Raw genomic sequence first — 21,615 nt, 5'->3', positions numbered from 1 at the left:
AACCCCTTTACACTGGGAAAACAGTGTAAAGTGGCCGGGGTGCAAATGAGAATCACACCTGGGTTTGTGAGAGTAAATTACATCGAGCTCTTCGCAAATTCTGTGTCCATAGAGGTTTAATCCTACCCGTTTCTGTGGAATTCACCTACAAGATAAATTTCCCAGGCTTATAAAAAATTGTTTTCTTCTTCAACACCTCTGTCCTTTCCAAGCCTTGTAGTCCCAGTCTTTCTCCTGGTGCAGTCCACGTGGAGTGTGACACTGGGAAAAGGCTGGGAGGTGTCTGGATATGCTGTGGTAGGTGAAAATCCTTTAATTAGTACCTTCCAAAATTCTCAATCAAAGCAAAATACACATTGTAAAACCATACCCAGGGGGAAACCAGTTCCAAAACCTTCCGTGTCTGTTTCTCCACCTCTCCTGTTTTGATTTTATGCTCTTGAGATACATGAAAAGGAAATAAAGAAGTTCATCTTTGCTAGATCGAAATGCCCCAAATTTATTCATTAAGCATATAAACCACCAACAGAATACATGATGAATATTGCTTTCTTCCAGAGCAAAGGGTTAAGCTGCATTGTGCTGATTAGCAAACCGAATTCGTGGCTGGAAGCGAAGGGTGAGCTGATACGGAGGTGCGCAGCTTGTTAAGTGGAGCAGGCTGTGTTATCCAGACCTCCCTTCTCCTCCCTGCCCACACGCCGAAGGCATTCACAGCAGCTCTGTGATCATCCCCGCTGTGCCTGCCGTGCCCCAGAGCAGCCCCAGCCAATCTCAGCCCCGGGCTGAGCAGGCAGAGGCCAGGCACCACAGCCCAGCCCCGTCCCCAGCACCTGGAGGTGATGGGAGACCCGGTGAGAACGTGTGGGTGAGGCACAGGTCAGGGATCAAGGAGACAATTGCAGCTCTGCTGGACATGCTGCTGGGCCAGGATGGAGTGCTACACACCAAGCTATCCCCTGAGCAAAGGGACATTTGGGATGGGTGGAGGGAAGCATGCTCTGCTCTGCTCTGCCAGCACAGCCTTCCTCTTGCTGTGCCAGCCATCGTGCAGTGGTGAGGGTGGGAGGAGGCCCCAGAGCTCAGCTGTCATTCAGACTCCCTTTGATCCCTTTCCTGCTCCTTGTTATCTTATGTGTGGAGAGAGGAACCCACAATCTTGGCTGGAGGGAGGGGCAGGAGCACTGAGGGCCATGCAGGTAGGAGGAAGGTACATCCTCTGCCCTGAGCCACCGCAGAGGGCATGGCCAAAGGTTTGTGTGGGATGGGGACAAACCTGAGCACAGCATAAGGTGAGAGGCACCCCTGTGTATCCATTTCCAGGCAGCATGGCCCTGCCACATGAGCACTGCTGGCAGCATGTTTCACCAGAGCCATGGGAGATGGGCTGGTTCCTGCCAGATCCACATGGATGGCCCCAAGGATGAGTCTGGTACCACCAGCCTGCCATCCCAGTCCTCTCCTGTCTCAGCTTGCCCCAGCAGTGCCTGGGAGGCAGACTGAGGTCTTTGGGTGGGTGGTGACATGGGCAGTGCCCTGCAGCCAGGCTTAGGAGTCGGTTGTTACTTTTAGGTGCAATAAAAAAGGTCATTTGGAAGCATATCTCAAAACCCCTCATGTCCTGCAGCTCCTCGCTTTACGGCTTGGCAGAGAGCACCTTGGTTGATGCTATGTCTGCTCCAGATGCACTTTCCATGACTAAAACTACAGCCCCGACACCCAGCAGTGTTCTAGGTGGGCTACAGGAGGCTTCACTACACTGTGATCTCCTGACCCTGGAGGCTTGATGGTCTAGCCCCTGGATGATGTGTGATCACCGTATGGAAAACAGGTTTTTTGTAGGATTAGAGCTCCTTAGACAACCAAGTTTCTGCCAGTCTGGGTTTTTGACTTTTTGATGACTATTTTTGCTGCAGAAACTTGGCTGGTTTTTTTCTTCAAAGCCTTATATAAATTTCATTTGCTTCCTCCTAGCTAGTGATTATGGCACAATTTTTCTGGCATGTGATTGCTCCACCCCACCTCCGAGACATCCTTGTTCTGGCTGGGATCGGGAAATCCCTCGTCATGGCAGGGTGTGAGCACCAGCTGGCTTGCCCTTGCACAGATATGGATCAGGAGGCAGTGCCAAATGCTGCCAATTAGGAATTGCTCCTAAATTTAGCTGTCCATGCTGTGCAAGTGGAAATGGCAGTTCAAGGGACAAACCAACGTAGTTGTCTTGGTATAAGGCTAATGAGATGTAAAGCACTTCTAGAGCTGCGCTTTCAGGGTGAAGAAGCACTGCTTAAATACACTTTGTTTTTCCATCCTCATTAAGAAATCATTATTCTGTTGCCCACATCATTACCAGAGATATCTTTGGGAGACTGGCAGTCTCTTCTTGTTTCCCTCCCTCCACCCCATTTTAAAAACATTCATTGTTGCAGGGATATATCTTTCAGGGCTGTTGGCCCAACTCCACTGCTGGTGTGTAAGGCTGATTGTCTTCAGAGGAGTTACACCAAAAATGCATTTGGCCTTTTGTGCTTGTAGTATAATTGGTGGAACTGGCTAAAATCCGGGTTTGTCAGCCTGCAATTAGAGCATTATGGACCTAGTTTTCAACATGACTACTGATTTAGGGTCCCTCTACTTTAGGAGTGCAACTCAAGGTTCTTTAAACTGATATTTTCTCCCAAACATCAGAAATCTGCCTGGGATTTCAAGCAGGGCCCACCAAAGAACCTTCAGTGAACTCACTCTTATTTGTTGTTTATTAGTAATTGGGTTAGGTAGCCTAAATCATTATTCATTCAGAAAAGTTATATGTATATTTTATATGGCAGCCATCAATATATTCACTTTGGTGTTGGTCTCAACCTGCATTGGAAGATGTCTTGACCTCCCTCATCCCTACCTGAATGTTCAATTCCCATCAGGTTAGCATGGATTACACCCAGAGCACCAAGACATGATATATTCCCAAAGTATGTTCCCACTGATATAATTAAGCAGTTTGGATCAGATCCCTATCTGGCAGAAATTGGTATAGCTTCTCTGAAGGCAAGAGGGAAATGGGCCCTATTTTGTAATGGCTGTAGCCCTGCAGATGAGTTCCCAAAGAGTTTATCCATGGCTATTACAGATCCTCTGTGGGGAGCATTTGCACAGCTGCATCTTTAGGACTCTGTGACCTGCTTTAGGATTCTGGGCTGCTAATCTCACAAGAGGCCTTTTCTCAAGAGCAGCCGTACGAAATGCTCCCAAAAGGATTGAAAAATAAATTCATTAAAGCCATGTGAGCATTTTTCCTCATCAAACACCTTCCAAGGCCCATCCCTTTGCAGTGCCTGTGGTGGCAGATCCCATCCCTGGTCACAAGCCCCTGCCAGCCCAGCCCAGCCCAGCCCCTACACTTGCTGCCCGTGGCCCTCAACGGCTGTGAGGGGCTGGAAGCGAACGCCCACGTAGAAGACCTGGTAGCGGTGCTTCCACACCACGAAGCACATGAGCAGGCACACCAGGGCTGCCACCAGGTTGAGAGCCATCTGCAGGAGGAGGTACAGGCTGAGCATGCTGCTCAGGCTGCCACAGTCGGCGTCCCGGTACACGAAGGTGCGGCCCAGCGGGTCGGCAGTGTCCAATTTGCACTGGCAGGAATCCTGGATGGTGTCACAGGTGAACTTGGTCAGCTGCAAGTAGTGGTGTGCAGCAAAAGCCACTGCCAAAACACAGGCAACCAGAGCCAGGGCGCTCAGGAGAAAATACAGCAGCTGAAAGAAAGGGGGGGAAAAAAGAGATAAACCCCCTTTTTCCAGCTTCATAGAGATTGAGGAACTCACAAGGAATGCAGCACATGTACTTTGCAGGGAATGCACACCCTCAATGTACTGTCTAGAGATTGGGTGCTTCAGCAGGCAAGGCTCCTTGTGATGAGCAGTTCAGCAGGTCGTCTCAAGAACTTGCCTTTCATGTTTTATATGAGCATTGCCTTGCAATTTGGAGTCCTGGGGAGAGCACCAAGGAACTGGTGCGTCTATACATCAAGAAGCTTTCTAGAGAGGGAGGGAGCACTTTCCTCTCCAGTCGTACCTGCATTGACCGGAGCCACGGTCATCAGCTGAGACAAATTAGTGCCTGGAAGCAGAGCTGAGCAGATAAGCCTTGGGCTGCCATCTTACCCCAGGTTGTGCTGAGCTCTAGGTGTTTTTGCTCATGCGTTATTCTCGGTTTGCATGTCCAAACAAATCTGATTTAAACTTGCAAATCAGGCAGTGGGGTGGCTGATCTCTCACTTTAGGCCCTGTGGATGCAGCCAGCCTTTTGCTTCCCAGGTCCTACTGTGGAATGGGAATGCAGATCTCCACAGAAAAAGTGTGTGCTGTGCTCAGTCTGCTTCCAAAACCTGTCCCCAAAACATGGGGAAGTCTTTCACAGGCATGAAAGGGCAGCAAGCACCTTTCTTTTCCCAGTGCTACAGAGTGAGAAGGACAAGGGTCTGCTCGTCACCTCCACTGCTCCTCACAACAGTGGCAGCTTAAAAATAGCGTGGCTTTTATCAAGGGTAGCTCTGCAGAGTCCACCCCCACAAACACATGGAAACTGGCAGCAAGTCAGAGCCTTTGACACTCTGGGATTCACCTGAGAGCTTTGGATACCAGCACATATGGGCTTCCCTTTGCTTTTGATAGCTGGAATTGGCAGTTGCTGCACTGCGTACAAAATATGTGTGAATGTATATTAAAATCATGTTCTGTGTTTAGCCAAAATTGCATTTTTTGGTTCTGTTCAGCACTGTAAAAACATTTATTTTCCTTGGCGTCTTATCTGTCAGACACATGGCATGGTTGGGAATCTGTTATTTTAAACAGCAGCTTCTCTCTCTCTTTCTCTCTCTTAACCTCAATTCTGCAAGCAAAATATCAATATAAAAGCTTTTTTTTTGACCTTGAAACTCCAACTATGTATGTCTTTATAAAATTCACACTCCTGGTGTATTTATCTTAGAACTACACTGTGAATCAATTTTCTGTTTGGTTGCCAGCTTGAAAAAAAATATTTGGGATTATTGCAGGTCCTGAAGCACTATGTACATTTTCCCCCTCATATCACCAAATTCTTACTGAAAGATCTTACTTTCCAAGACCTGGCTGCTATTAAATTTAATTACTTTCCCTGTGGCCTTAAACCGAGGGCAGCTTCAAAATGAGGGTGGCTCTTATTAAATGCAATTACTTTGCCCCCACAGCTTTCAAGGGAAGGGTCCATGGGAAAGGTGAAGCTGGAAAATGGGGCCAACTCCTCATATGAAGCATACAGAAGATGGAGTGCTGCTGACTGATGGACCCCCTCCAAACCAAGATGTGGTAATTCATAAGCCAATGGCATTGTTTTCAAAGATGGGGAAAACAGAAAACGGACAAATGTTGGTTGTTCTGTGATATAGAAGTCCTGGTGGAAGTCCCTGGATTCAGCCCAGCAGAAGACAGAATCAGGCCTCCCTAATAGATGGGATACTAAGCCAAGACTGCACCATGTGCCTGATTCTCCCTTGGCAGGCATTTTATTTAGCTAACAACTTCTATCCAAAGTCAGAACACAACAGCCTAATCTATGCTCCAGGTACAGTAAGGGAGAATTTGTCTGTTGTGTTCCTACAGGGAAGGAAATCTCAGAATATGAATACACAGGCAGCTCTTATGATAATCCTTAGAGGCAAAGGGAGATGCATGGGGGACTCAGGGCAATTTCCAAAAAGCTTATTATTCTCACAAGATGTTTGCAGAGGAATCTCTCTGCGAGCTGCTGAAAATGAACACGTTCCCAAATATCAAAGGTGAGCCAAATGCAAGCACTGCCTCTGAGGGAGCACAAGACAGTGAGTGCTGAGATTCCATGAGCAGATTAATCACATGCCAGACCTGGAGGCAACTGCAGCATCACAAATACAACTGTGTGGTGGGCTCTGCCCAGGAACCAGGACTTGCTACTGGAAAACTGGTTTTTAACAGCTTCAGAGAGACAGACACTGCAGTTGCTGCTTAAATAGAAGGAGAAAAAGGAAGTGGGGAGACACAGTGTACAATGACCTCAGAGCATGGCAGCTCATCCTGCTTCGTGCCCCACATATGAGGAAGAGACATTTTAGCAACATTTACTGGCAATAGTTGTCCTCTGTGACTAAATTGAAATAAATAACAGGAAGATGGATTAAGTTCCTCATGGAAAAGGCTGCTCATAGTTATCAGAGGTGAAAGCAGAGGGGTTTGCAGAGGTGGATCAGGAGGCCCCTTTTGAGGGCGGTGGTGCTCAGGCATGAGCCCCTGCAGGGAACAGGAACCGTGGTGTGCATGGGGTGGGCGTGCGGGAGCAGAGGTGTCACTGCCCCGGGCTGCAGGGAGGGATCTGTCAAATGTCAGCCCAGGAGCTCCAAGGATGGCTCAAGACTTTCCTGTGTGGCACTCACTGGCTGTTGCTGTCCCCCTGAAGGGCACAGCCACCCTCTCTTTGGGTGGCCTCCCTTTCTCAGGGACACATGGCGTGCTGCGGGTACCCACAGCAGTCTCGGGAAGGGACTTCTGCTGAAAGCAGTTCTGACACCTCCTTCTTTAACAGGATCCAGGGCTCATGCAAGTGTGAAATGAAAGAAGCAGCTGCTGAGAGGGAGGAAGGCAGAGAGGACTGCACAGGTCTCCTCCTGTTTTCCACCATGAGGGAGGAGTCACTCGCCAGTGGTCAGAGGGTCACCTTGGGGGATGACCCAAATCCCCCAGGCCTCTGTGTGTGTGTGTGTGGTCCTCCTCTCACAGTGATCCTTGGGCTGTGCAAGGGAACTTGGGGTGCTCAATGCACTCCAGGGAAGTTCAGCCTGGATTTTCCTGCAGGATGATGCTTGCCTGATGGGGACCAGCTATCAGTGTGAGGGCAGGACCTGGGCCACACCTGGTAAGGATGGTCGGAGTGGATCGGGCTGAATCCAAATGCAGGGCTTGATGAATCTTCAGGCCCTCAAGGAGAAAAGAACAACCCTCTGAACAATCTGTCTTATGACTGCAGTCTTGCATCCTGAGCCTTGTCATAGCTAATGCTTGTTTTTAGTTCAGAGAGAGCCTTTAACTGAAATTCAAAGATTTGAGAAGTGATACTGGAGATGTAGATGAGTCCTATGTGATCGAAGTCCTGGAGAATAGTTTTAGCTCCTACTTTGTTAAAATAGGTATGAGCCCTTCAGACAGAAGATTTTTTTTTTTTTTTTTTTTTTTTTTGTCCTGTTATCTCAAACTGTGGGATAACAGCTCCCAGCAGGGACGTGGGACAGGAGAGGTGAACAGCCTGGGAATTACGAAGTTCTGTGGCATGCTGCAATAGGAAATTCTGGGAAGGGGGATTTTGGGGAGGATGGTGCCTTGAGTAAGCAACAGTCCATGGGCTATTGACTGAACCAGGGAGATTTAAGCTCTAATTCTGCCAGGTGATGAGGAATGGCCCATTTTACATCACCTCGGGAGCAATTCCAAAATGTCTGTTTTCCTACGGGGAACGATGGCTCACATTCCTTACGGTCAGGGTGGGTGGCAGAGACATCTGAGCTGCCCAGCCCGGCGTGCCCTTCCCAACACCAGGGATGACTCCCTTCCTGCCTGGATGCCAAATTCAATTTACTGCTGCGGGGCAGGCAGTAAAAAGGCTGGCGTGGCAGCCCCCGCCCAGCCCAGTAACCTTCCTTGGGGGCGGAAAGGTGACAAGGGACAATGTGGAGGCAGCCACAGGGCAGGCACAATTGTTCTTCTCCCTTTTTTTCTTTAAGTACGGGAGAAGCTCGAGAAAGACACAAAAGACACACCGGGGTCTAATTTCTAAGGCAGGATGGATGCCAGTGTTTGAAAAGCTGCTCCTTGCATTTTGTTTCCTTCTGCCTGTTTCCAGTTAATAATCACTGTTATTTTGTGCTGCTTGCGTCGGTATTTTTCTCAGTTATTATGTGTCTGCAAAATATTAAGAGCCCTGAAAATTACAATAATAAGGAAAAATAGCCCAGGAAAAATGGTGTTAAAAACAAGCATTCTCAGCCTTGCTCTTTTAGTTGCTTACCAGTGTCAGCAAAGCAGTTTTGGAGACAAAGGTGGGGTATGGTGCAGTTCCTGCAATGCTCAGATGGGAATTTGCTTTGTGGGAGAATGCATGTCCCTGTGCTTTCCCAGTACTTTCTCATTAAATATTAAACCTTGGTTTAAGTGGACTCATTTTATGCCACCTTACTTCTTACCCTGCTCACTATCTCCACTTAATCTACTCAAACTCTCAGAACACTTCCCAAATTATTCCAGCTTTGTCTATATTACTAAAACGTGGCAAATAAAATGGTATCTTGTTCTGATTTGAAATGTTATTAGAGTTTCCCTTTTATAGGATACAGTTTCTTCCTTAGCTGCCTGGAAAGTAACAGAAAACCATTCCTGCATTTCAAGTGTGCATTTTCAATTCTTTTCCTGTATTCTTAAAAATATTGCCTATATCAACTTTTAAAATTATATTTAATTATATGAGAAGGAAAAAAAAAAGCTTAAAAAATATTCAGGTACCTTCACTGTGAACTGTGCACATGTCTTCTCATCAGGTTGGTACGAGATACAAAGCAAAACAAATCCCACTAAGGCCACCACACAGACCTGCAAAGGAAGAGATGTAAAATGTGTCAAGGTTAAAAAACACAAAACACAATTTTTTTCCTGCCCAAGCCAAGACAACTTTCTGTGTTTGCAGGACCATAATTAAAGGAGTGTGGAAGCAAAGTCATCAAAGACACAGCACAGCAACAGCCCCCAGGATGTATGTTGAATTTTTGCCCACACAACCATCAAAAAAGAGCAGAAGGTTTCTGAATTGGGCTTACAAGCCCAAAGAGCACCATGTAGTATGTAGTTCTGGGTGCTGACAGGGTTTTTATGTCACCCATGCAAGTTTTAAATCATTAAACCACGGCTGCCACTGGGTAAGAACAGCAGAGTTTATTGCAGAGGCTTTCACCCTCTTTTGGAGTGGACATCTTCCTAAAGATATCCATCTCCCCTACAATCTGAAACTGTGTTTTAGCCCTGTGGCAGTAATTGCTGAAGATTAAACATAATGGAAAAGTATTTGCATACTTGTTTATTCATTTAGCCATATTTATTATTATTTCTGGATTTATCTGCAGAAGGAGGTACTCACAGATTGGCATTTTCCAGGTAAGAAGGGAAGATCCTCCTCTGAGCAACTAGCCCAATGAATGTGATTTGCTTTTTTGTGTTTAGAAAACACAGTGTATCCCCACACTGCTAAGCACTCCAGTCAAGTGCTCTCCTCTCCCAGTTTTTGGAGGATCAGTGAGCAAACCTGACAGGAGGATTTAGGAGCAGCAGACTGCTGGTTTTGGCAGTTCATCCCCTGGATGGAGGAGCTGGGTACCAGGCAGCAGGTGAGGGCTCCCCGTGGGGCTGGATCTGGGCTTGAGAGAGACTGTTGGCAGCTGGAGGTGTGTTTGGAGGAATCTGTGCATGTTTGAGCTGCCTTGGAAAAACAGGTCAGTTGATGGCATCCATGTGTTTTTAAATGACCCTTCACATCACACCTTTCAAAGACATTTTAGGTGTGATGAGCCTTAGTGGGGACTTTGGATGAGATCAGGCACTGTCCTTTCAGAGGTCCTCTCTACATGCAGGGCCAGGAGCAAGTCTGTGCCTCCCTGCTGGGAGCATCTTGGTTATAAATGACAGCTGTTGAATTCTCAGTGACTGCAGCAAAATTCTATATTTTTTTTTACCCTCTCCATTTTACTTCTGAAGTTTGGAAGAGTTGTCATTAATTTGAGGCTTTCTGCTTTCCCAGAGCAGTGGGATTTGCCCTGTTTGGCCATCGCCATGTGTGAGCTGCCTTTGCCAAGGTGGGGCCATGCCATGGAGATGCCTGCAGGAGTGTGGGGCTCCATCACAGCCCCATCCCCACCTGCATGTCCTGAAAGTGCTGCTCACATCCAGATTTCCAACTCCACAGGGACCTTGACCTGCAGTGAAAAATGCCCAGCTCTCCTTTTGGAAAGTAATGGATAAACACGTTCCTTTTATCATCTGTTGTAGAAAGAGTATCAAACTTTTTGCACTGCATTGTTGGTGCAAGGCCCAAGCAGCAGCCCTGCAAAGGAGAAGTACCTCCGAACACACACAGAGCCATGTCCCTCAAGAACCTGGGCAATTAGTAACACTTTTCCCCATGAAGTTTTATTTCATGTCATTTCAGTGGGACATGAATAGGAAGTGTTGCCCGAGAACATTTCTAAAGAATGCGTCAGTATTATTTACTCCTTTCCATGTCATGTGTATTTATATTCTGGTCCTGTGACTTACACACGGCCTCCAATTTATTTGTTTCTTTCTTTTTATTGTTGACAGCCATAGCTGACAGGGTTGTCTGGGGAAAAAACAACCTTTCTTGTCAAAGGTCCTTCAGTGCTGGGGTTTTTTTGCCCTGTAGTGCTTCTGTGTGACTGAACCATGTTTTATTTCTCAGGATTAATCGCCTATGTCCTTGGTCCCTTGCACCATATATTAATCTTTTAATTCAATTAACATGCCCATAAAACTTAAATCATAAGAAATTCTATTGCTGATAATATCCAAATGATAAACTCCCCCAGTGCCAGTAATGGCTGAAGGAGAGAACCTGCAGCAAGAACTAAAAAAAAAATAAGCTTAAACACACTGTCTTAACATCATATCCCCAAAATTCATGACAAATCATAGGGGCTCCTCACATCAAAGCCAGACCTAAGTATTTCCAGGATCTGGTGCTGAAGGATCTTGTTATGAGCAATAAATCAAATTTGCTTTGCTTCAGCTACACTAGTGGGCATTTACACTTGCATGGACCGAGAGCCAGATTTGCCTCCAGGTGATTGCCATGAGACATCATGGGACTGTTCCCACTCCTCCTTCCCCTTCCATTTAACCACAGAGGGCTGACAGGGCTGCATTCATTTCCGAGAGCAGAGACCAATGCTGGAATTTTCTCTCTTTCGAGAGCAGAGACCAATGCTGGAATTTTCTCTCTGCCATCAAGTGCCTCGGACAACTTTTGCAGAATTCCTGCTGGCTTCACACATGGCAGGATCAGACCTCCCTCTTCAGAAAGCTTCCCATACAAAGGGCTATCACTTAAAAGCAGCTCCATTCCTGCACATGCTTTCTAAAGGTCCTCTGGGATTTAAATAATATACTCAGGGACACTTGAAGAGGCACATTTGTAGAGAGGTATTTCTAAAGGATTACACTGGGTCAGGATTCCTGCAAGTCTTGGCCAGGATATTTCAGAAAGCTTAAGCATTTCTTTCATAAGAACGCAGTAACATTTTTTAATTTTTTTTTTTTTTTAAACCAGAGATGTGTGTTTTTCTAAGTGGCAGTAAAAAATAACGTGGCTGAGAATTATGACCCACATATGTTTAACATTTCAGCTCTTTAAAGGTAAATTCACTCCTTGGAGGAAACCAAAGCGTGGAACGTTTATATAGGAAACAGCTCTATGCTGCTATTTTATACATTATTAATAGATCAGCTTTGAATTACACCTGTGAAGTGTAACAGAATAACTATAAAAATCCGCTGCTAAGTATTTTTTAGGAGCCTCTAAGTAACTATAACAGCTGCAGGCGTGTTACAGGTGCTGTCGATGCTGATTGCTAAGCAGCATTAGGTAATCCCACATCCTGGTGCTGCCACAGCCACTGCCACATCCCAGTGTGAAGCACACATTTCCCATGCCTTATTGGCTGAGCACACAACATAAAATGCAATTGAACCCACTTCAGCACGTGCTTGTCACCAATCGATGTGCATTTGTTACACAAATAAAACAGATTCTCTGAGACCTGCAGGATGGCACTTAATTAGATCAGCTCTGGTCAACTGTTACCCAGAAATCCAGGAATTTGCATTTCTGTGCATGTTTCAACTCCAGTTTATTTCAAGATCCTATTTCAAAATTTCCATATGGACTAACACACCCCTTCCTGAATAGGTAGTGACGTGAAAGGTTATCCAAGGGAAGAATTTAATTTTGGAAAGCACTGCCTAGAAAAAGACCCAAATGTGATACAGAAGTATTTAGGAAAGGTAGAGATTTCATTTTGCTTAAGGCACACCCTGTGAAATCCCCCCAGTTCACAACCCAGGGGAACAGCTATTTACTAACACTGGCTGAAGAATTTAAATATTTAGGCTATACAAAAATTTTAATAATATTTCTTTTTGGAGGGAAGTAGTAGGCATTCCTCCCATTGGGCAGGAACACCTCAGGGCTGAAAAGTGACTTAAGAATTGTTGGTTTTTTAAGCCAAAATCAAAACAGGAGGAGAAGTTTTCTAGCTTGCTCCCACTCCAAAGAGGGCAGGAACCTGTTGTCATGCTATCCCATCTGCTCCTGCAAGGATTCAGCACAAGGTGTACGAGGAGCACAAGGACACCCCATGGCAGGGCTGAGGAAGGTTGGGTGTAATTAGGGGAAATCTGAACACGCAGGGCACAAATTTCCGCTGCGGTTTGCACTCATTATCTTTGCACACTGACATATTCATGTGGTTTGCTTTATTCCGACAGATTTCAAAACCACAGATTGCTCTAATCTGTCTCCATCTCTCCCCTGTATGCTTGTGAAACTGGTTTTCCTTTTGTTATTGCTACAATTTTAGCCCAAATGTAGAATGGGTGGTTTTCTCTAGCGAACTACCTCCTACCCAGAGCATCTTGAAAACCTTGGCTGGTAAAGCAGGAGGGTTGGGAACATCCACCAAGAAATGAAGGCAGGAGACAAAAACCTGGCTCTGAGGAGCATCCTGAGTCTGTGCCACATCACAAGGCAAATGCTGCAAACGCTCACAAAGGCACAGTACAGCTCTGTGTATGGCGGCTTCGTTTGCAAGAACCTCCTGCCACGATTTTTAGGGGCAGAAAGCAAACACACTGCAGGACAAAACCTCTCCCAGGTACACTTGCAATGCCACACAGCACTGCTGAGACCCACAGCAGGACTCTTCCTATTTAATGAGAATGTAAACTCAAACTTCAGGAGGAAAATTGCTGTTAATAGAATTAGGAAGACAGCTCCATTATGGACATGTTATTTTGTAGTTGCTCACTTGGAGACACTGGGGATCTTTCTGTTTTTAGGGACACAGGTAAAGAATGTTCTCTTGCAGCTGTCTCTGGAGTTTCTGGCTCTCCCTCACTTGGCTGATGGTTCTCCCACCTTATCAGATACAGCAAGGCTTAGCTCCTGTCTACACCTTTGGAGAAGCTGCTTTATCCCCCAAATCTAACACTCCCACTGGACACAGATTTTGATGCAGGAAAGAACCCGTCCCTGTTGGCTTTGCCAGTATAAACCTGGATCACCTCTGGTGCCAGACATCTCTACAGGCTGCTGCAGACAGCAGCACTGAAGTTCATTGGCTTTATGAGGTTTAAGGAAGCTGTGATGAAAGTGGGTGCTGCAGGCAGCTTCCACTGCCAGCTTTCATCAGCCTCAGGTCAGCCTGGGTCTCACTGTCACGTGTGAAAGAAGCCAGTCTGCAGTGCAGAGGTACTGTGCCCTAATTTTTTTTTACCCCTTACAGATTTCTTATTAAATTTAAGGACAATTTAGTTGCATATAAGTTACTTCCAGAAATAATGACAATAATAATAATAATAATAATAATAATAATAATAATAATAATAATAATAATAATAATAATAACAATAAACATGTTTATAGTGGTTGCAGGCAAAGTCCATCATCATCATCTAGGAAATCATTCTTTAACAGCCATAAACCCCACAATAACTGCCCATCCCTGCCCCACCTACAGAATAAAATAATGATGTCTTTACTACAGGTCCCTTCAAGCCATGCAATAACACCCTCTGGCAGATCCACAACTTTCTCTTAAACCCTGTAAAATCATCAAAACCCTGCAAGAGCATCCACAATCAAATGAAATGCTATTTTTTCCATAATAATCTTTGCTGTTTAGGTCAGTTGCTCATCACTTGTGCTAAGGTAAGAGTTTATTCCCCCAAAGGCTACAATTGCTTACACAGCCAAGAGCTGCAGCAGCAGCCCATTGCTGCTGTAAAACCAGAAATACAGTCCTGGCTGAACAAATGCCTGAAGGATCAAAAAAATATAAAATAAAATAAAATAAAATAAAATAAAATAAAATAAAATAAAATAAAATAAAATAAGAGTTCACAGAGCCAGCAGTGATTTTCAGCCTGAGAAGTGCAGCGTGGCTGAGAGTACTTGTGAACACCACTCATGGTTTGGGGTGTGTCTGCGACTGTGAAAGCCACCATCCTCATAGTCATGAGGTTGCTTGGGCTGGGGAAACCTGTTTGATATCCCTCTCCAAATATTACCTAGGCTTTTTGCACAAATTCCAGCCAGGAATTCTGCAGCCAAACTGTGGGCCAAACCACAGATGGGTCCAGGATTAGACCAGCCCTGGGCAGGTATCAGACACAGTTACCTCCTCAAACCATTCCTTCAGAGTGTTTGAACATTTCTCCCCATCAAAGTTTTCCACTCCACACCTGAGCAAAACCAGAGTGTGAATTTTAGTAAATCAATGCATGGTTACTCTTGGAAGAGGATGAGATTTAAGGGCAGAGGGTTCTGAAGAGTCCTGCTCTGGTGCTACACGTGGCTCTAAACAAACCCTGGCCTCTTCTTCAAGGCAGTCCTCCCTTAAACCTTTTAATGTTTGCCCATGGCTAACTGAAGCTAGCCTGTACCAAAAATTTATGGATGCCTGCAGACTTTTTGATGGCACCAGGTTTCAAGAGTCACCTTCTATTAGAAATTGAAAATGGTTTCCCCAAAAACAAGTACAAGTTATAGAGACATAAACATTATAGACATTAAACAGTTACAGAGACATTTCTGATTCCAGGTAAATGAATATTGATTAAGCTGCTTTTTCAGTTAGAAGTCTGCCTGCCTTTTGCACCCCACAGCCCCACATCAGCCTCACCTCCAGCAGGGCAGAGAAGCCAATGCTTGAGCGCTGATGCCAAAAAGCCACAAGCCATGGCCACCCCTGAGTAAAAGCTCAGGGACCCTCTGGCCTGGGGAACACCTGGGGAGATGGAGAAGGGCTGGAGCAGGGAGAAGGGTCAGAGCTGCTGGGCTGGGGGCTCAGCCCATGGCAGATCTTTTGGGGTGCTTTTTGCAATAAAATCAGTGACAGCTGAAGCCACAGTTGCTGCCTTGAGCTGCTCGTGAATCAGATTTTTTTAAATGTTTTTAAAAGTCCTAATTTTAAGAACATCTATACATATACATTTAAAATAACTTCCTGACAGAACTAATAAACTCCCTGGATAATCATTTCTGATGAGCACTTCTGTAACTTTCTTAACTCCCCGAGTCTGCAAAACAGGGCTGAAAGGGGAGCTTGCCCATGAAAACTCTGATACTCCACTTTTGATCGCAGTGGAAATAATCTAAAGTAGGTTTTTCAAGGAGAAATACATCGTTACTTCTTCTGGGTGTCAAAAGGCCACAAGCTAATGAAAAAGAATGAAAAGGATACCATTAATATCTACTGTCTCTGCAACACTTTTCATCCCAGGATCTCAAAGCAAGGGGTGAAGGATGGCCACTATTAACCCCACTTTGCAGGGGAAATAACAAAGTCTTAGCAAGGTTAAGTAACTTGCCCAAAGCTTTGCACCAAGCCAGTGGCAAGACACAGGAAAAAATAAAGCCCTGCACCCATGAGGGGTTTGTGAAGAGTTTGTCCTGCAAAGCAGCAAGAAGGAAGAGACTGCCTTCCAGGGAGTCCAGCCTGCAGTCTGGGGGGCTCAGGACAGCTCTCATGGGCACCTCCACTGTAACTGGTTCCAGGCAGGTGAAACAAATGCTGCCCTCACTGCTTTTACTGCATTTATCTACTGCTTTTACTGCATTTATCTGCCTGTCCTAGCAATGGGGGAGAGGCTTTTACAGGGAATAGGTTCCTGAAGCCGAAGCAGAAGTGGTAAATCCTGAAGGCTTTGTAGTTGCTGTCCATAAAATTTTCCTTTGGTTTTTGACTCGTGCCCACGCATTTTTGGACTAAATGCATTTTGGTTTTAAGTGGAGTTTAGCTACTTTTCATGGTGAAATGCTCTGGGTGCAATGCAAGTTTCCCTCTGCAGGGGCTCAGGAGGGAAGGGCTGATGCTCTGGGGATGGAGCCCTGCAGGCTTGGAGCCCTCCTCCACTCCCTGTCAGAGCATCACTGGCCACATTTATTCCCCAGGATGGTGAACCCAATCCCTGGCCTGCTCCAGCCTCACAAACCTACACAGTCAGGTTTTGAACCCATTTAGTGCTGAATTCTGAAAGGGGAATTCTGAATTCCCATTTAATTCAGGCAGCCTTGCCTGGTTTTCCTCACTAGCATTTTCCACTGGCTGCTCCTCTAAAAACAGTTCCTTTCCATTCATGGTAATGCACTGAAGCACTTGATTTTCAGCAAGGAATGGTGTCACCATTTTGCTACTAATAAAGAAGAAGAAAAAAAAAACATCTTTCAATCAATCAGGGTCTATTTAACACATTAGCAATTTTCCTTCATTTTTTTGCCATCCTACATTAACAGCCATGGGTTCAAATCCAGCCTGGTGTAATTCCAAAGGAGTAACACCAGGAATGAGCTTCGCCCATTATATCTAATGTTGCTAAAAAGGTCTCGATAATAGATTTTTAAAGTTCTTGATTCAGAATACTAATCAAGTCCTTTAAAAAGAGCACTTGAGTGGGATGCTACTAAAACAAATATGCTCTGGTATTTTACACCACATCTTTCTGTCCTGTTGCTCATTTCAGTGTGAATATATGAGTTTTGGGAAGACACTTTCTGCCATGAGGTTTATTCTCAAGCAGCACAGGGGTCATCCATCCCCTATCTAACACCTTCCTGCAGCCCAAAAACCAGCCCACAGGACATCCAGCCACATGCAGCTCCTAGCCAAGGGTTCTCCTTCATGGACCAGTTTTCCCCAGCTCTCCAGAGGCCAGTGCTCAGCACAGTCCCCACCACAGCACACCAGCAGCACCCTGTGACTGTACACCTGGAATCTCCAGCTCAGCAGCTTCTGGCTATCTCCACCTGATGTCCCAGTGGGCACCAAGTCCCTCCATGGAGCAGATGCAGCACGGTGTGGCACCTGCTGCATTTTGCCCCTCAGATGTGCTTTGCACTGCTCCCATGGTACCACAACTCCTCACAGCTCTGGGGCTGCCCCACCTCATCATCCTCTCCTTCTAGCACCAGTTTCCTTTCACTTGCCTCTGACCTGGTGCCAGATCCCTCCTTCCCCTCTGCTTTGGGCTGAGTGTACAGGAGAGCAGCGTGGCTGCCCAGGAGCCTGCCTGGCCATGTGCCCCAGCAGACAGTCCCTGTCACCACCCCGAGGGTAAGCAGAGGGGCACCAAGAGCCAGTTTGAGCCAGGGATGAATCAAACCACGCTGGAGTGTGCTGGTGACTCAGCATCTCACCAGAGTCCCCAGGTGAGAGTCCCCGTCTGACTCAGAGCCGAGGTGCAGTCCCGTTCCCCATGGGCTGCCCACAGCCTGCACTGCTCCTCCAACACCCAGGGCACCCTGCAGCATCCCCCACAGCTCCCACAGTGCCAGCAAGTGTTTCCCCAGGAAGTGTTTCCCCAGGGATTCCCCTGGCTGGTGCGTGCAGAACGTGGCCACCAACTCAGCTGAGAGCTGAGCCTTGCTCCGAGTCAGGAATGAGCTCAGGAACGCCCATGGAGAATTATTCCTGATTTTCAGGGGGGAGCTCTGAAAGTGACTGAGCTTGGCCTGGTGTGGGCATCTAAATGTCACTACTGCTGGCAGCTGCTGCTAAAAACAACAGGGGTTAGAGCTCTGTTTTCAGAAAGCAGCGACTTTGGTGGGGTTTCAGGCCTCGCCAGGGGAGGCCAGCCATTTGTGGATGTCTCAGATGAATGCTGCTGGGGCCCTGATGACATTCACACAGGCCAGAGGCTGCTTCATGGCTTTTCTCATATCCTGGCTGTACATTAGTTCAGTCCAGCTCACTCTTTCCCCACCTTTTTCCAGTGAAAAAGCTATTTCAAACCTGTGATAGCAACAGTGCTGTCTGGAAAAGGCATAATCTGACCTCCAGAATCCTCAAAGTAAACAGGAGGAGTGAACATGCCAATATTGCTATTTTATCTGTATTCCCCTCTGGTTTGTAACAGTCAAAACTTCCCAGGAGGAAATTCCTCTTCCAAGCAAGGGCAGGCTCTTGCTCCACAAAACACCACTAAACTCTTGGACACCTCTTCAGTCAGAAGAGAAACATGAAGAGATGAGTCAGAGGAGCTCTTCCTCTGGGAGCTTGGGCCCTGCTCCTTCCACTCTCTGAAGGGATGCCCAGCAGGATTAACAGAGCAAACCCCAATCAGTTCAGATGCTCAGATAATCTTCTAACAACAAATTCCATTTACAGAAGACGCTCCCATAGCTCTTCAGCGCTTTGAGAAATCTTTTCTCCAAGTACCTAAACACAATTTTTTTTTGCTGGGAATTCTTACAATCTGACAACACCCAGGACTGTGCTAACACATCAGGGCATATTTTCAGGACATATTTTCCTGAAACCTGTTGCCTAGGGAAGAAAACCTGCATGCTTGATTATATCCATGGCCTATCCCAGGCTGATAATCACTGACCCTGTCCCTCCAGAGGCAAAACTCACGTCCCCAAGCCCACAGCCAGCAGAGTCACAGCACAGATGGCACCACACACCCTGTGCCCATCCCTGCAGGGGTGGCTGCTGCTGGGGATGGGGTGTGTGGTGCCACCCCAGGCTTTCCCATCGGGGACGCCTCTGATTCACACCCAGCAGGGCGCTGCCCTCTGCCCAGTGCCCCCAGCCCACGCGGCGTGGCTGGGCTGTCACTCCAAACTCGGCTTGGCAGGAGCCCCCAGCAGGCCCTGGGAAGGGCTCCCTGTCCCTGCCACATCCCCCAGTGCCATCCCCTTCCCCATGGCCACGTGCAATCAGAGCAGCAGCAGGAACAGGGTTAAATCCCAGCAGTTCTCCAGCACAGCACAGTGAGGAAGCTCCAGAGCAGACACTGCTCTCCTGCTCAGCTAAAAGTTGAGAGTTACAGAGTAATGCTCTCACCTCCAAAACCTGATGACTAAGGTTTGGCGGGCAAAGAGGGTAGGCAGCATAAGAAATTAACTTTTGTTTTTCAGCATCACCAGGCAGGAGTTCGCTGCAAAGCACAAGCTAATACATACATCCAGTGAACAGCAACCCTGTATTTTATTTCAGGTCTGTTGGGTACTGCAAGGAAGAATACCAAAGGCTGTGTTATTCTGCAGGAGCAGTTTTCCTTGGGAAAGTATAGCCAGACACTTAATCCCAGGAATATTTATAGTTAGCATAACTCAAATGGTGTTGTGCATGCAGTTGGTTAGTCTAAAGTGGAGCGTCATGCAGCTTGCATTAATGCTGGCAAAGGCACTTTATGGAGAAACAGACTTTATGCTTACAATTATCCCAGCCCAATATGGAGCGTCTCTGACTAGCAGAGAGGAACTGATGCCTGCCATAAGGAAGCCCAGCACTGTTACAGAGGCGCCCAACGCCAGCTGCAGCAACGCAAACAGCAGCGGGAAACGGCAGCCACAACAAGTGTGGGATTCCTCCTCCTGGCCACTTTTGGGATCCCCCTTGGCTTTCTTCTGCTTCTTCTTCTTCTTCATCCCGGGCTCCTGCGTCGAGCCGGTGCTCTTCTCCCCTCCGGGTGCCTTCCCTGTCTGGCTCTGGGAATTCGGGGCCGTGCCGTGCCGGGCTTTCTTCTCCTCCTTCGCCATGCCGGCGGGCTCTGCGCTCTCACGTGTGTGTGCGTGTGCGTGTGTGTGTGTGAGTGTGTGTGTGTGTGTGTGTGCGTGCGTGCGTGTGTGTGTGTGTGTGTGTGTGTGTGCGTGTGCGTGTGTGTGCGTGCGTGTGTGTGTGTGCGTGTGTGTGTGTGTGTTTGTGTGTGTGTGTGTGTGTGCGCCGCCGATGGGGCTGCGAGCGTTCTGCCCCCCAAAGCTCCGCTTTGTGCCGGCCGAGCTCTTCCTGGTATTTGAATCAAGGAGGCTGAACAAATATGGAAAACATTTGGAAGCAGATTGTCAGAGCCTCGAAATGCCACATATAGCCCGGAGAAGGGGGGGATGCGAGGGGGGTAGCGCACTGCCAACGTGCGGGCGCCGGCGCAGCCGTGCGCGCAGCGGGCCGGGCTGGTGGGAGCGCACCTCGGGGCAAACAGCAGGGCAGGAATTCCGCATCTCCCGAACAGCAGGAAGATGTGCCTGGCCAGGGAGCCGGGAACGCTGCAGAGCCTGTGCAGGGAGCGGCAGGAAGGAGCTCCTGGCACCCCCGGGGTTAGGGGCAGGCACAGCGTGGCCGGGGGCACCCACCCGCACCGCAGTGCCCATGCCACCCGCCCGCTGAGCCGCTGTGAACAGGGGCGGCCCCGCGGGAGGGAGATGATGGCATGTATGGAAAGCACGAAGTACAAATGAAAATACAAGTTAATGTCCTGGGGAGCCAAAAGGGATCCTGTCTCTTCCCAAAAGTTGCAAAAGCTAGGCATGTTATATGATGAAGCAGACCAGCAGTGAGGACTGGTGCTTCTGGGCAGGCAGTGGTAGAGCGTGGAGCAAACATCTGCTGAGTGTGATTCCAGTTATCCATAGCAGAAAGATTGTTTATGTTACCTAAAAGACAGAGGGATGTCTTATTGTGGACATGTGGTCACTGCACTTCATCCACATGTGGGCTCAGGCTGGTGCTTGGAGACAGCACAGCAACAGAAGTGGTGGAATTTCTCCTGAAATACTCAAAAATTGATCTGTGGCTGAATCCAGCTCTGGCAGAGCCTCTCAGGCACTGGAGGGGCTCACCCATGGAGGTGCCAGCAGGACTGGGGTCTGCAGAAACTCAATTCTGGCTCTGTGAGGAGGAGGGAGCAACAAGAGGTGGGTGCTGAGTGGGGCCGTGCCAGGGCTGTGCTGGCAGCCCGGAGTTCAGCCAGGCCACGGTGCACAATCCTGCAAGGGAAGACCAAGGGAGGCAGGGAGGCTGTGGGAAGCTTGTGCTCAGCTCAGGCCAGAGGAATTACTCAAAAGCTTAGGGGTAAACAGGTGCTTAAATGCTTTGCTGGCACGGGGCCGAGTGTGTGCAGCCTGTGTACGGCACCGCTCCTCCGTGCGTGCAGCTCCGTGTCCCCGCTGGCACAGGGACAGCCTGAGGACACGTGGGCTTGTGCTGCTGCCCCACAGACACCAGTGAGGGAACCTTAAATGGCCCAGCCAGCCCTGTCACACCACGGGGCTGCTGCAGTTTTTTTTCCTTTTCCATAGAAGCAGCGAGCAGGAGCACAGCGTTGGGAGGAGTGGGCAGGTGGAAAGAAGCCATCAGAGACTGGAGAAATCCCCACCAAAATTGCCTTTGGATGTGGCAGAGCAGCTCAGCTGGGATTGGCCAAAATGGTGAGGTACTCAGAGAGGATCTTGCACATGCTGGTAGGGCATTGAGGAAATATTTCCTCTGAC

General features: G+C 47.6%; 1 protein-coding gene across 1 annotated transcript; it reads right to left on the bottom strand.

Annotated features, from left to right (window-relative positions):
- Positions 1-482: 482 nt before the first annotated feature.
- On the bottom strand, positions 483-19,937 carry SSPN (sarcospan). The gene is made up of 3 exons (XM_058022742.1): positions 19,564-19,937; positions 8,565-8,651; positions 483-3,755 (listed from the first exon to the last, which is right to left on the bottom strand). The coding sequence occupies exons 1-3, from the start codon at positions 19,885-19,887 to the stop codon at positions 3,393-3,395; spliced, it is 774 nt and encodes a 257-aa protein (XP_057878725.1). The 5' UTR covers positions 19,888-19,937; the 3' UTR covers positions 483-3,392.
- Positions 19,938-21,615: the final 1,678 nt, after the last annotated feature.

The sequence above is a fragment of the Melospiza georgiana genome, chromosome 4 (genome assembly GCF_028018845.1).
Source record: "Melospiza georgiana isolate bMelGeo1 chromosome 4, bMelGeo1.pri, whole genome shotgun sequence".
NCBI classification, from domain to species: Eukaryota; Metazoa; Chordata; class Aves; order Passeriformes; family Passerellidae; genus Melospiza; species Melospiza georgiana.
Note: the sequence above shows the minus strand (reverse complement) of the source record. Positions and strands in the feature narration are given on the sequence as shown.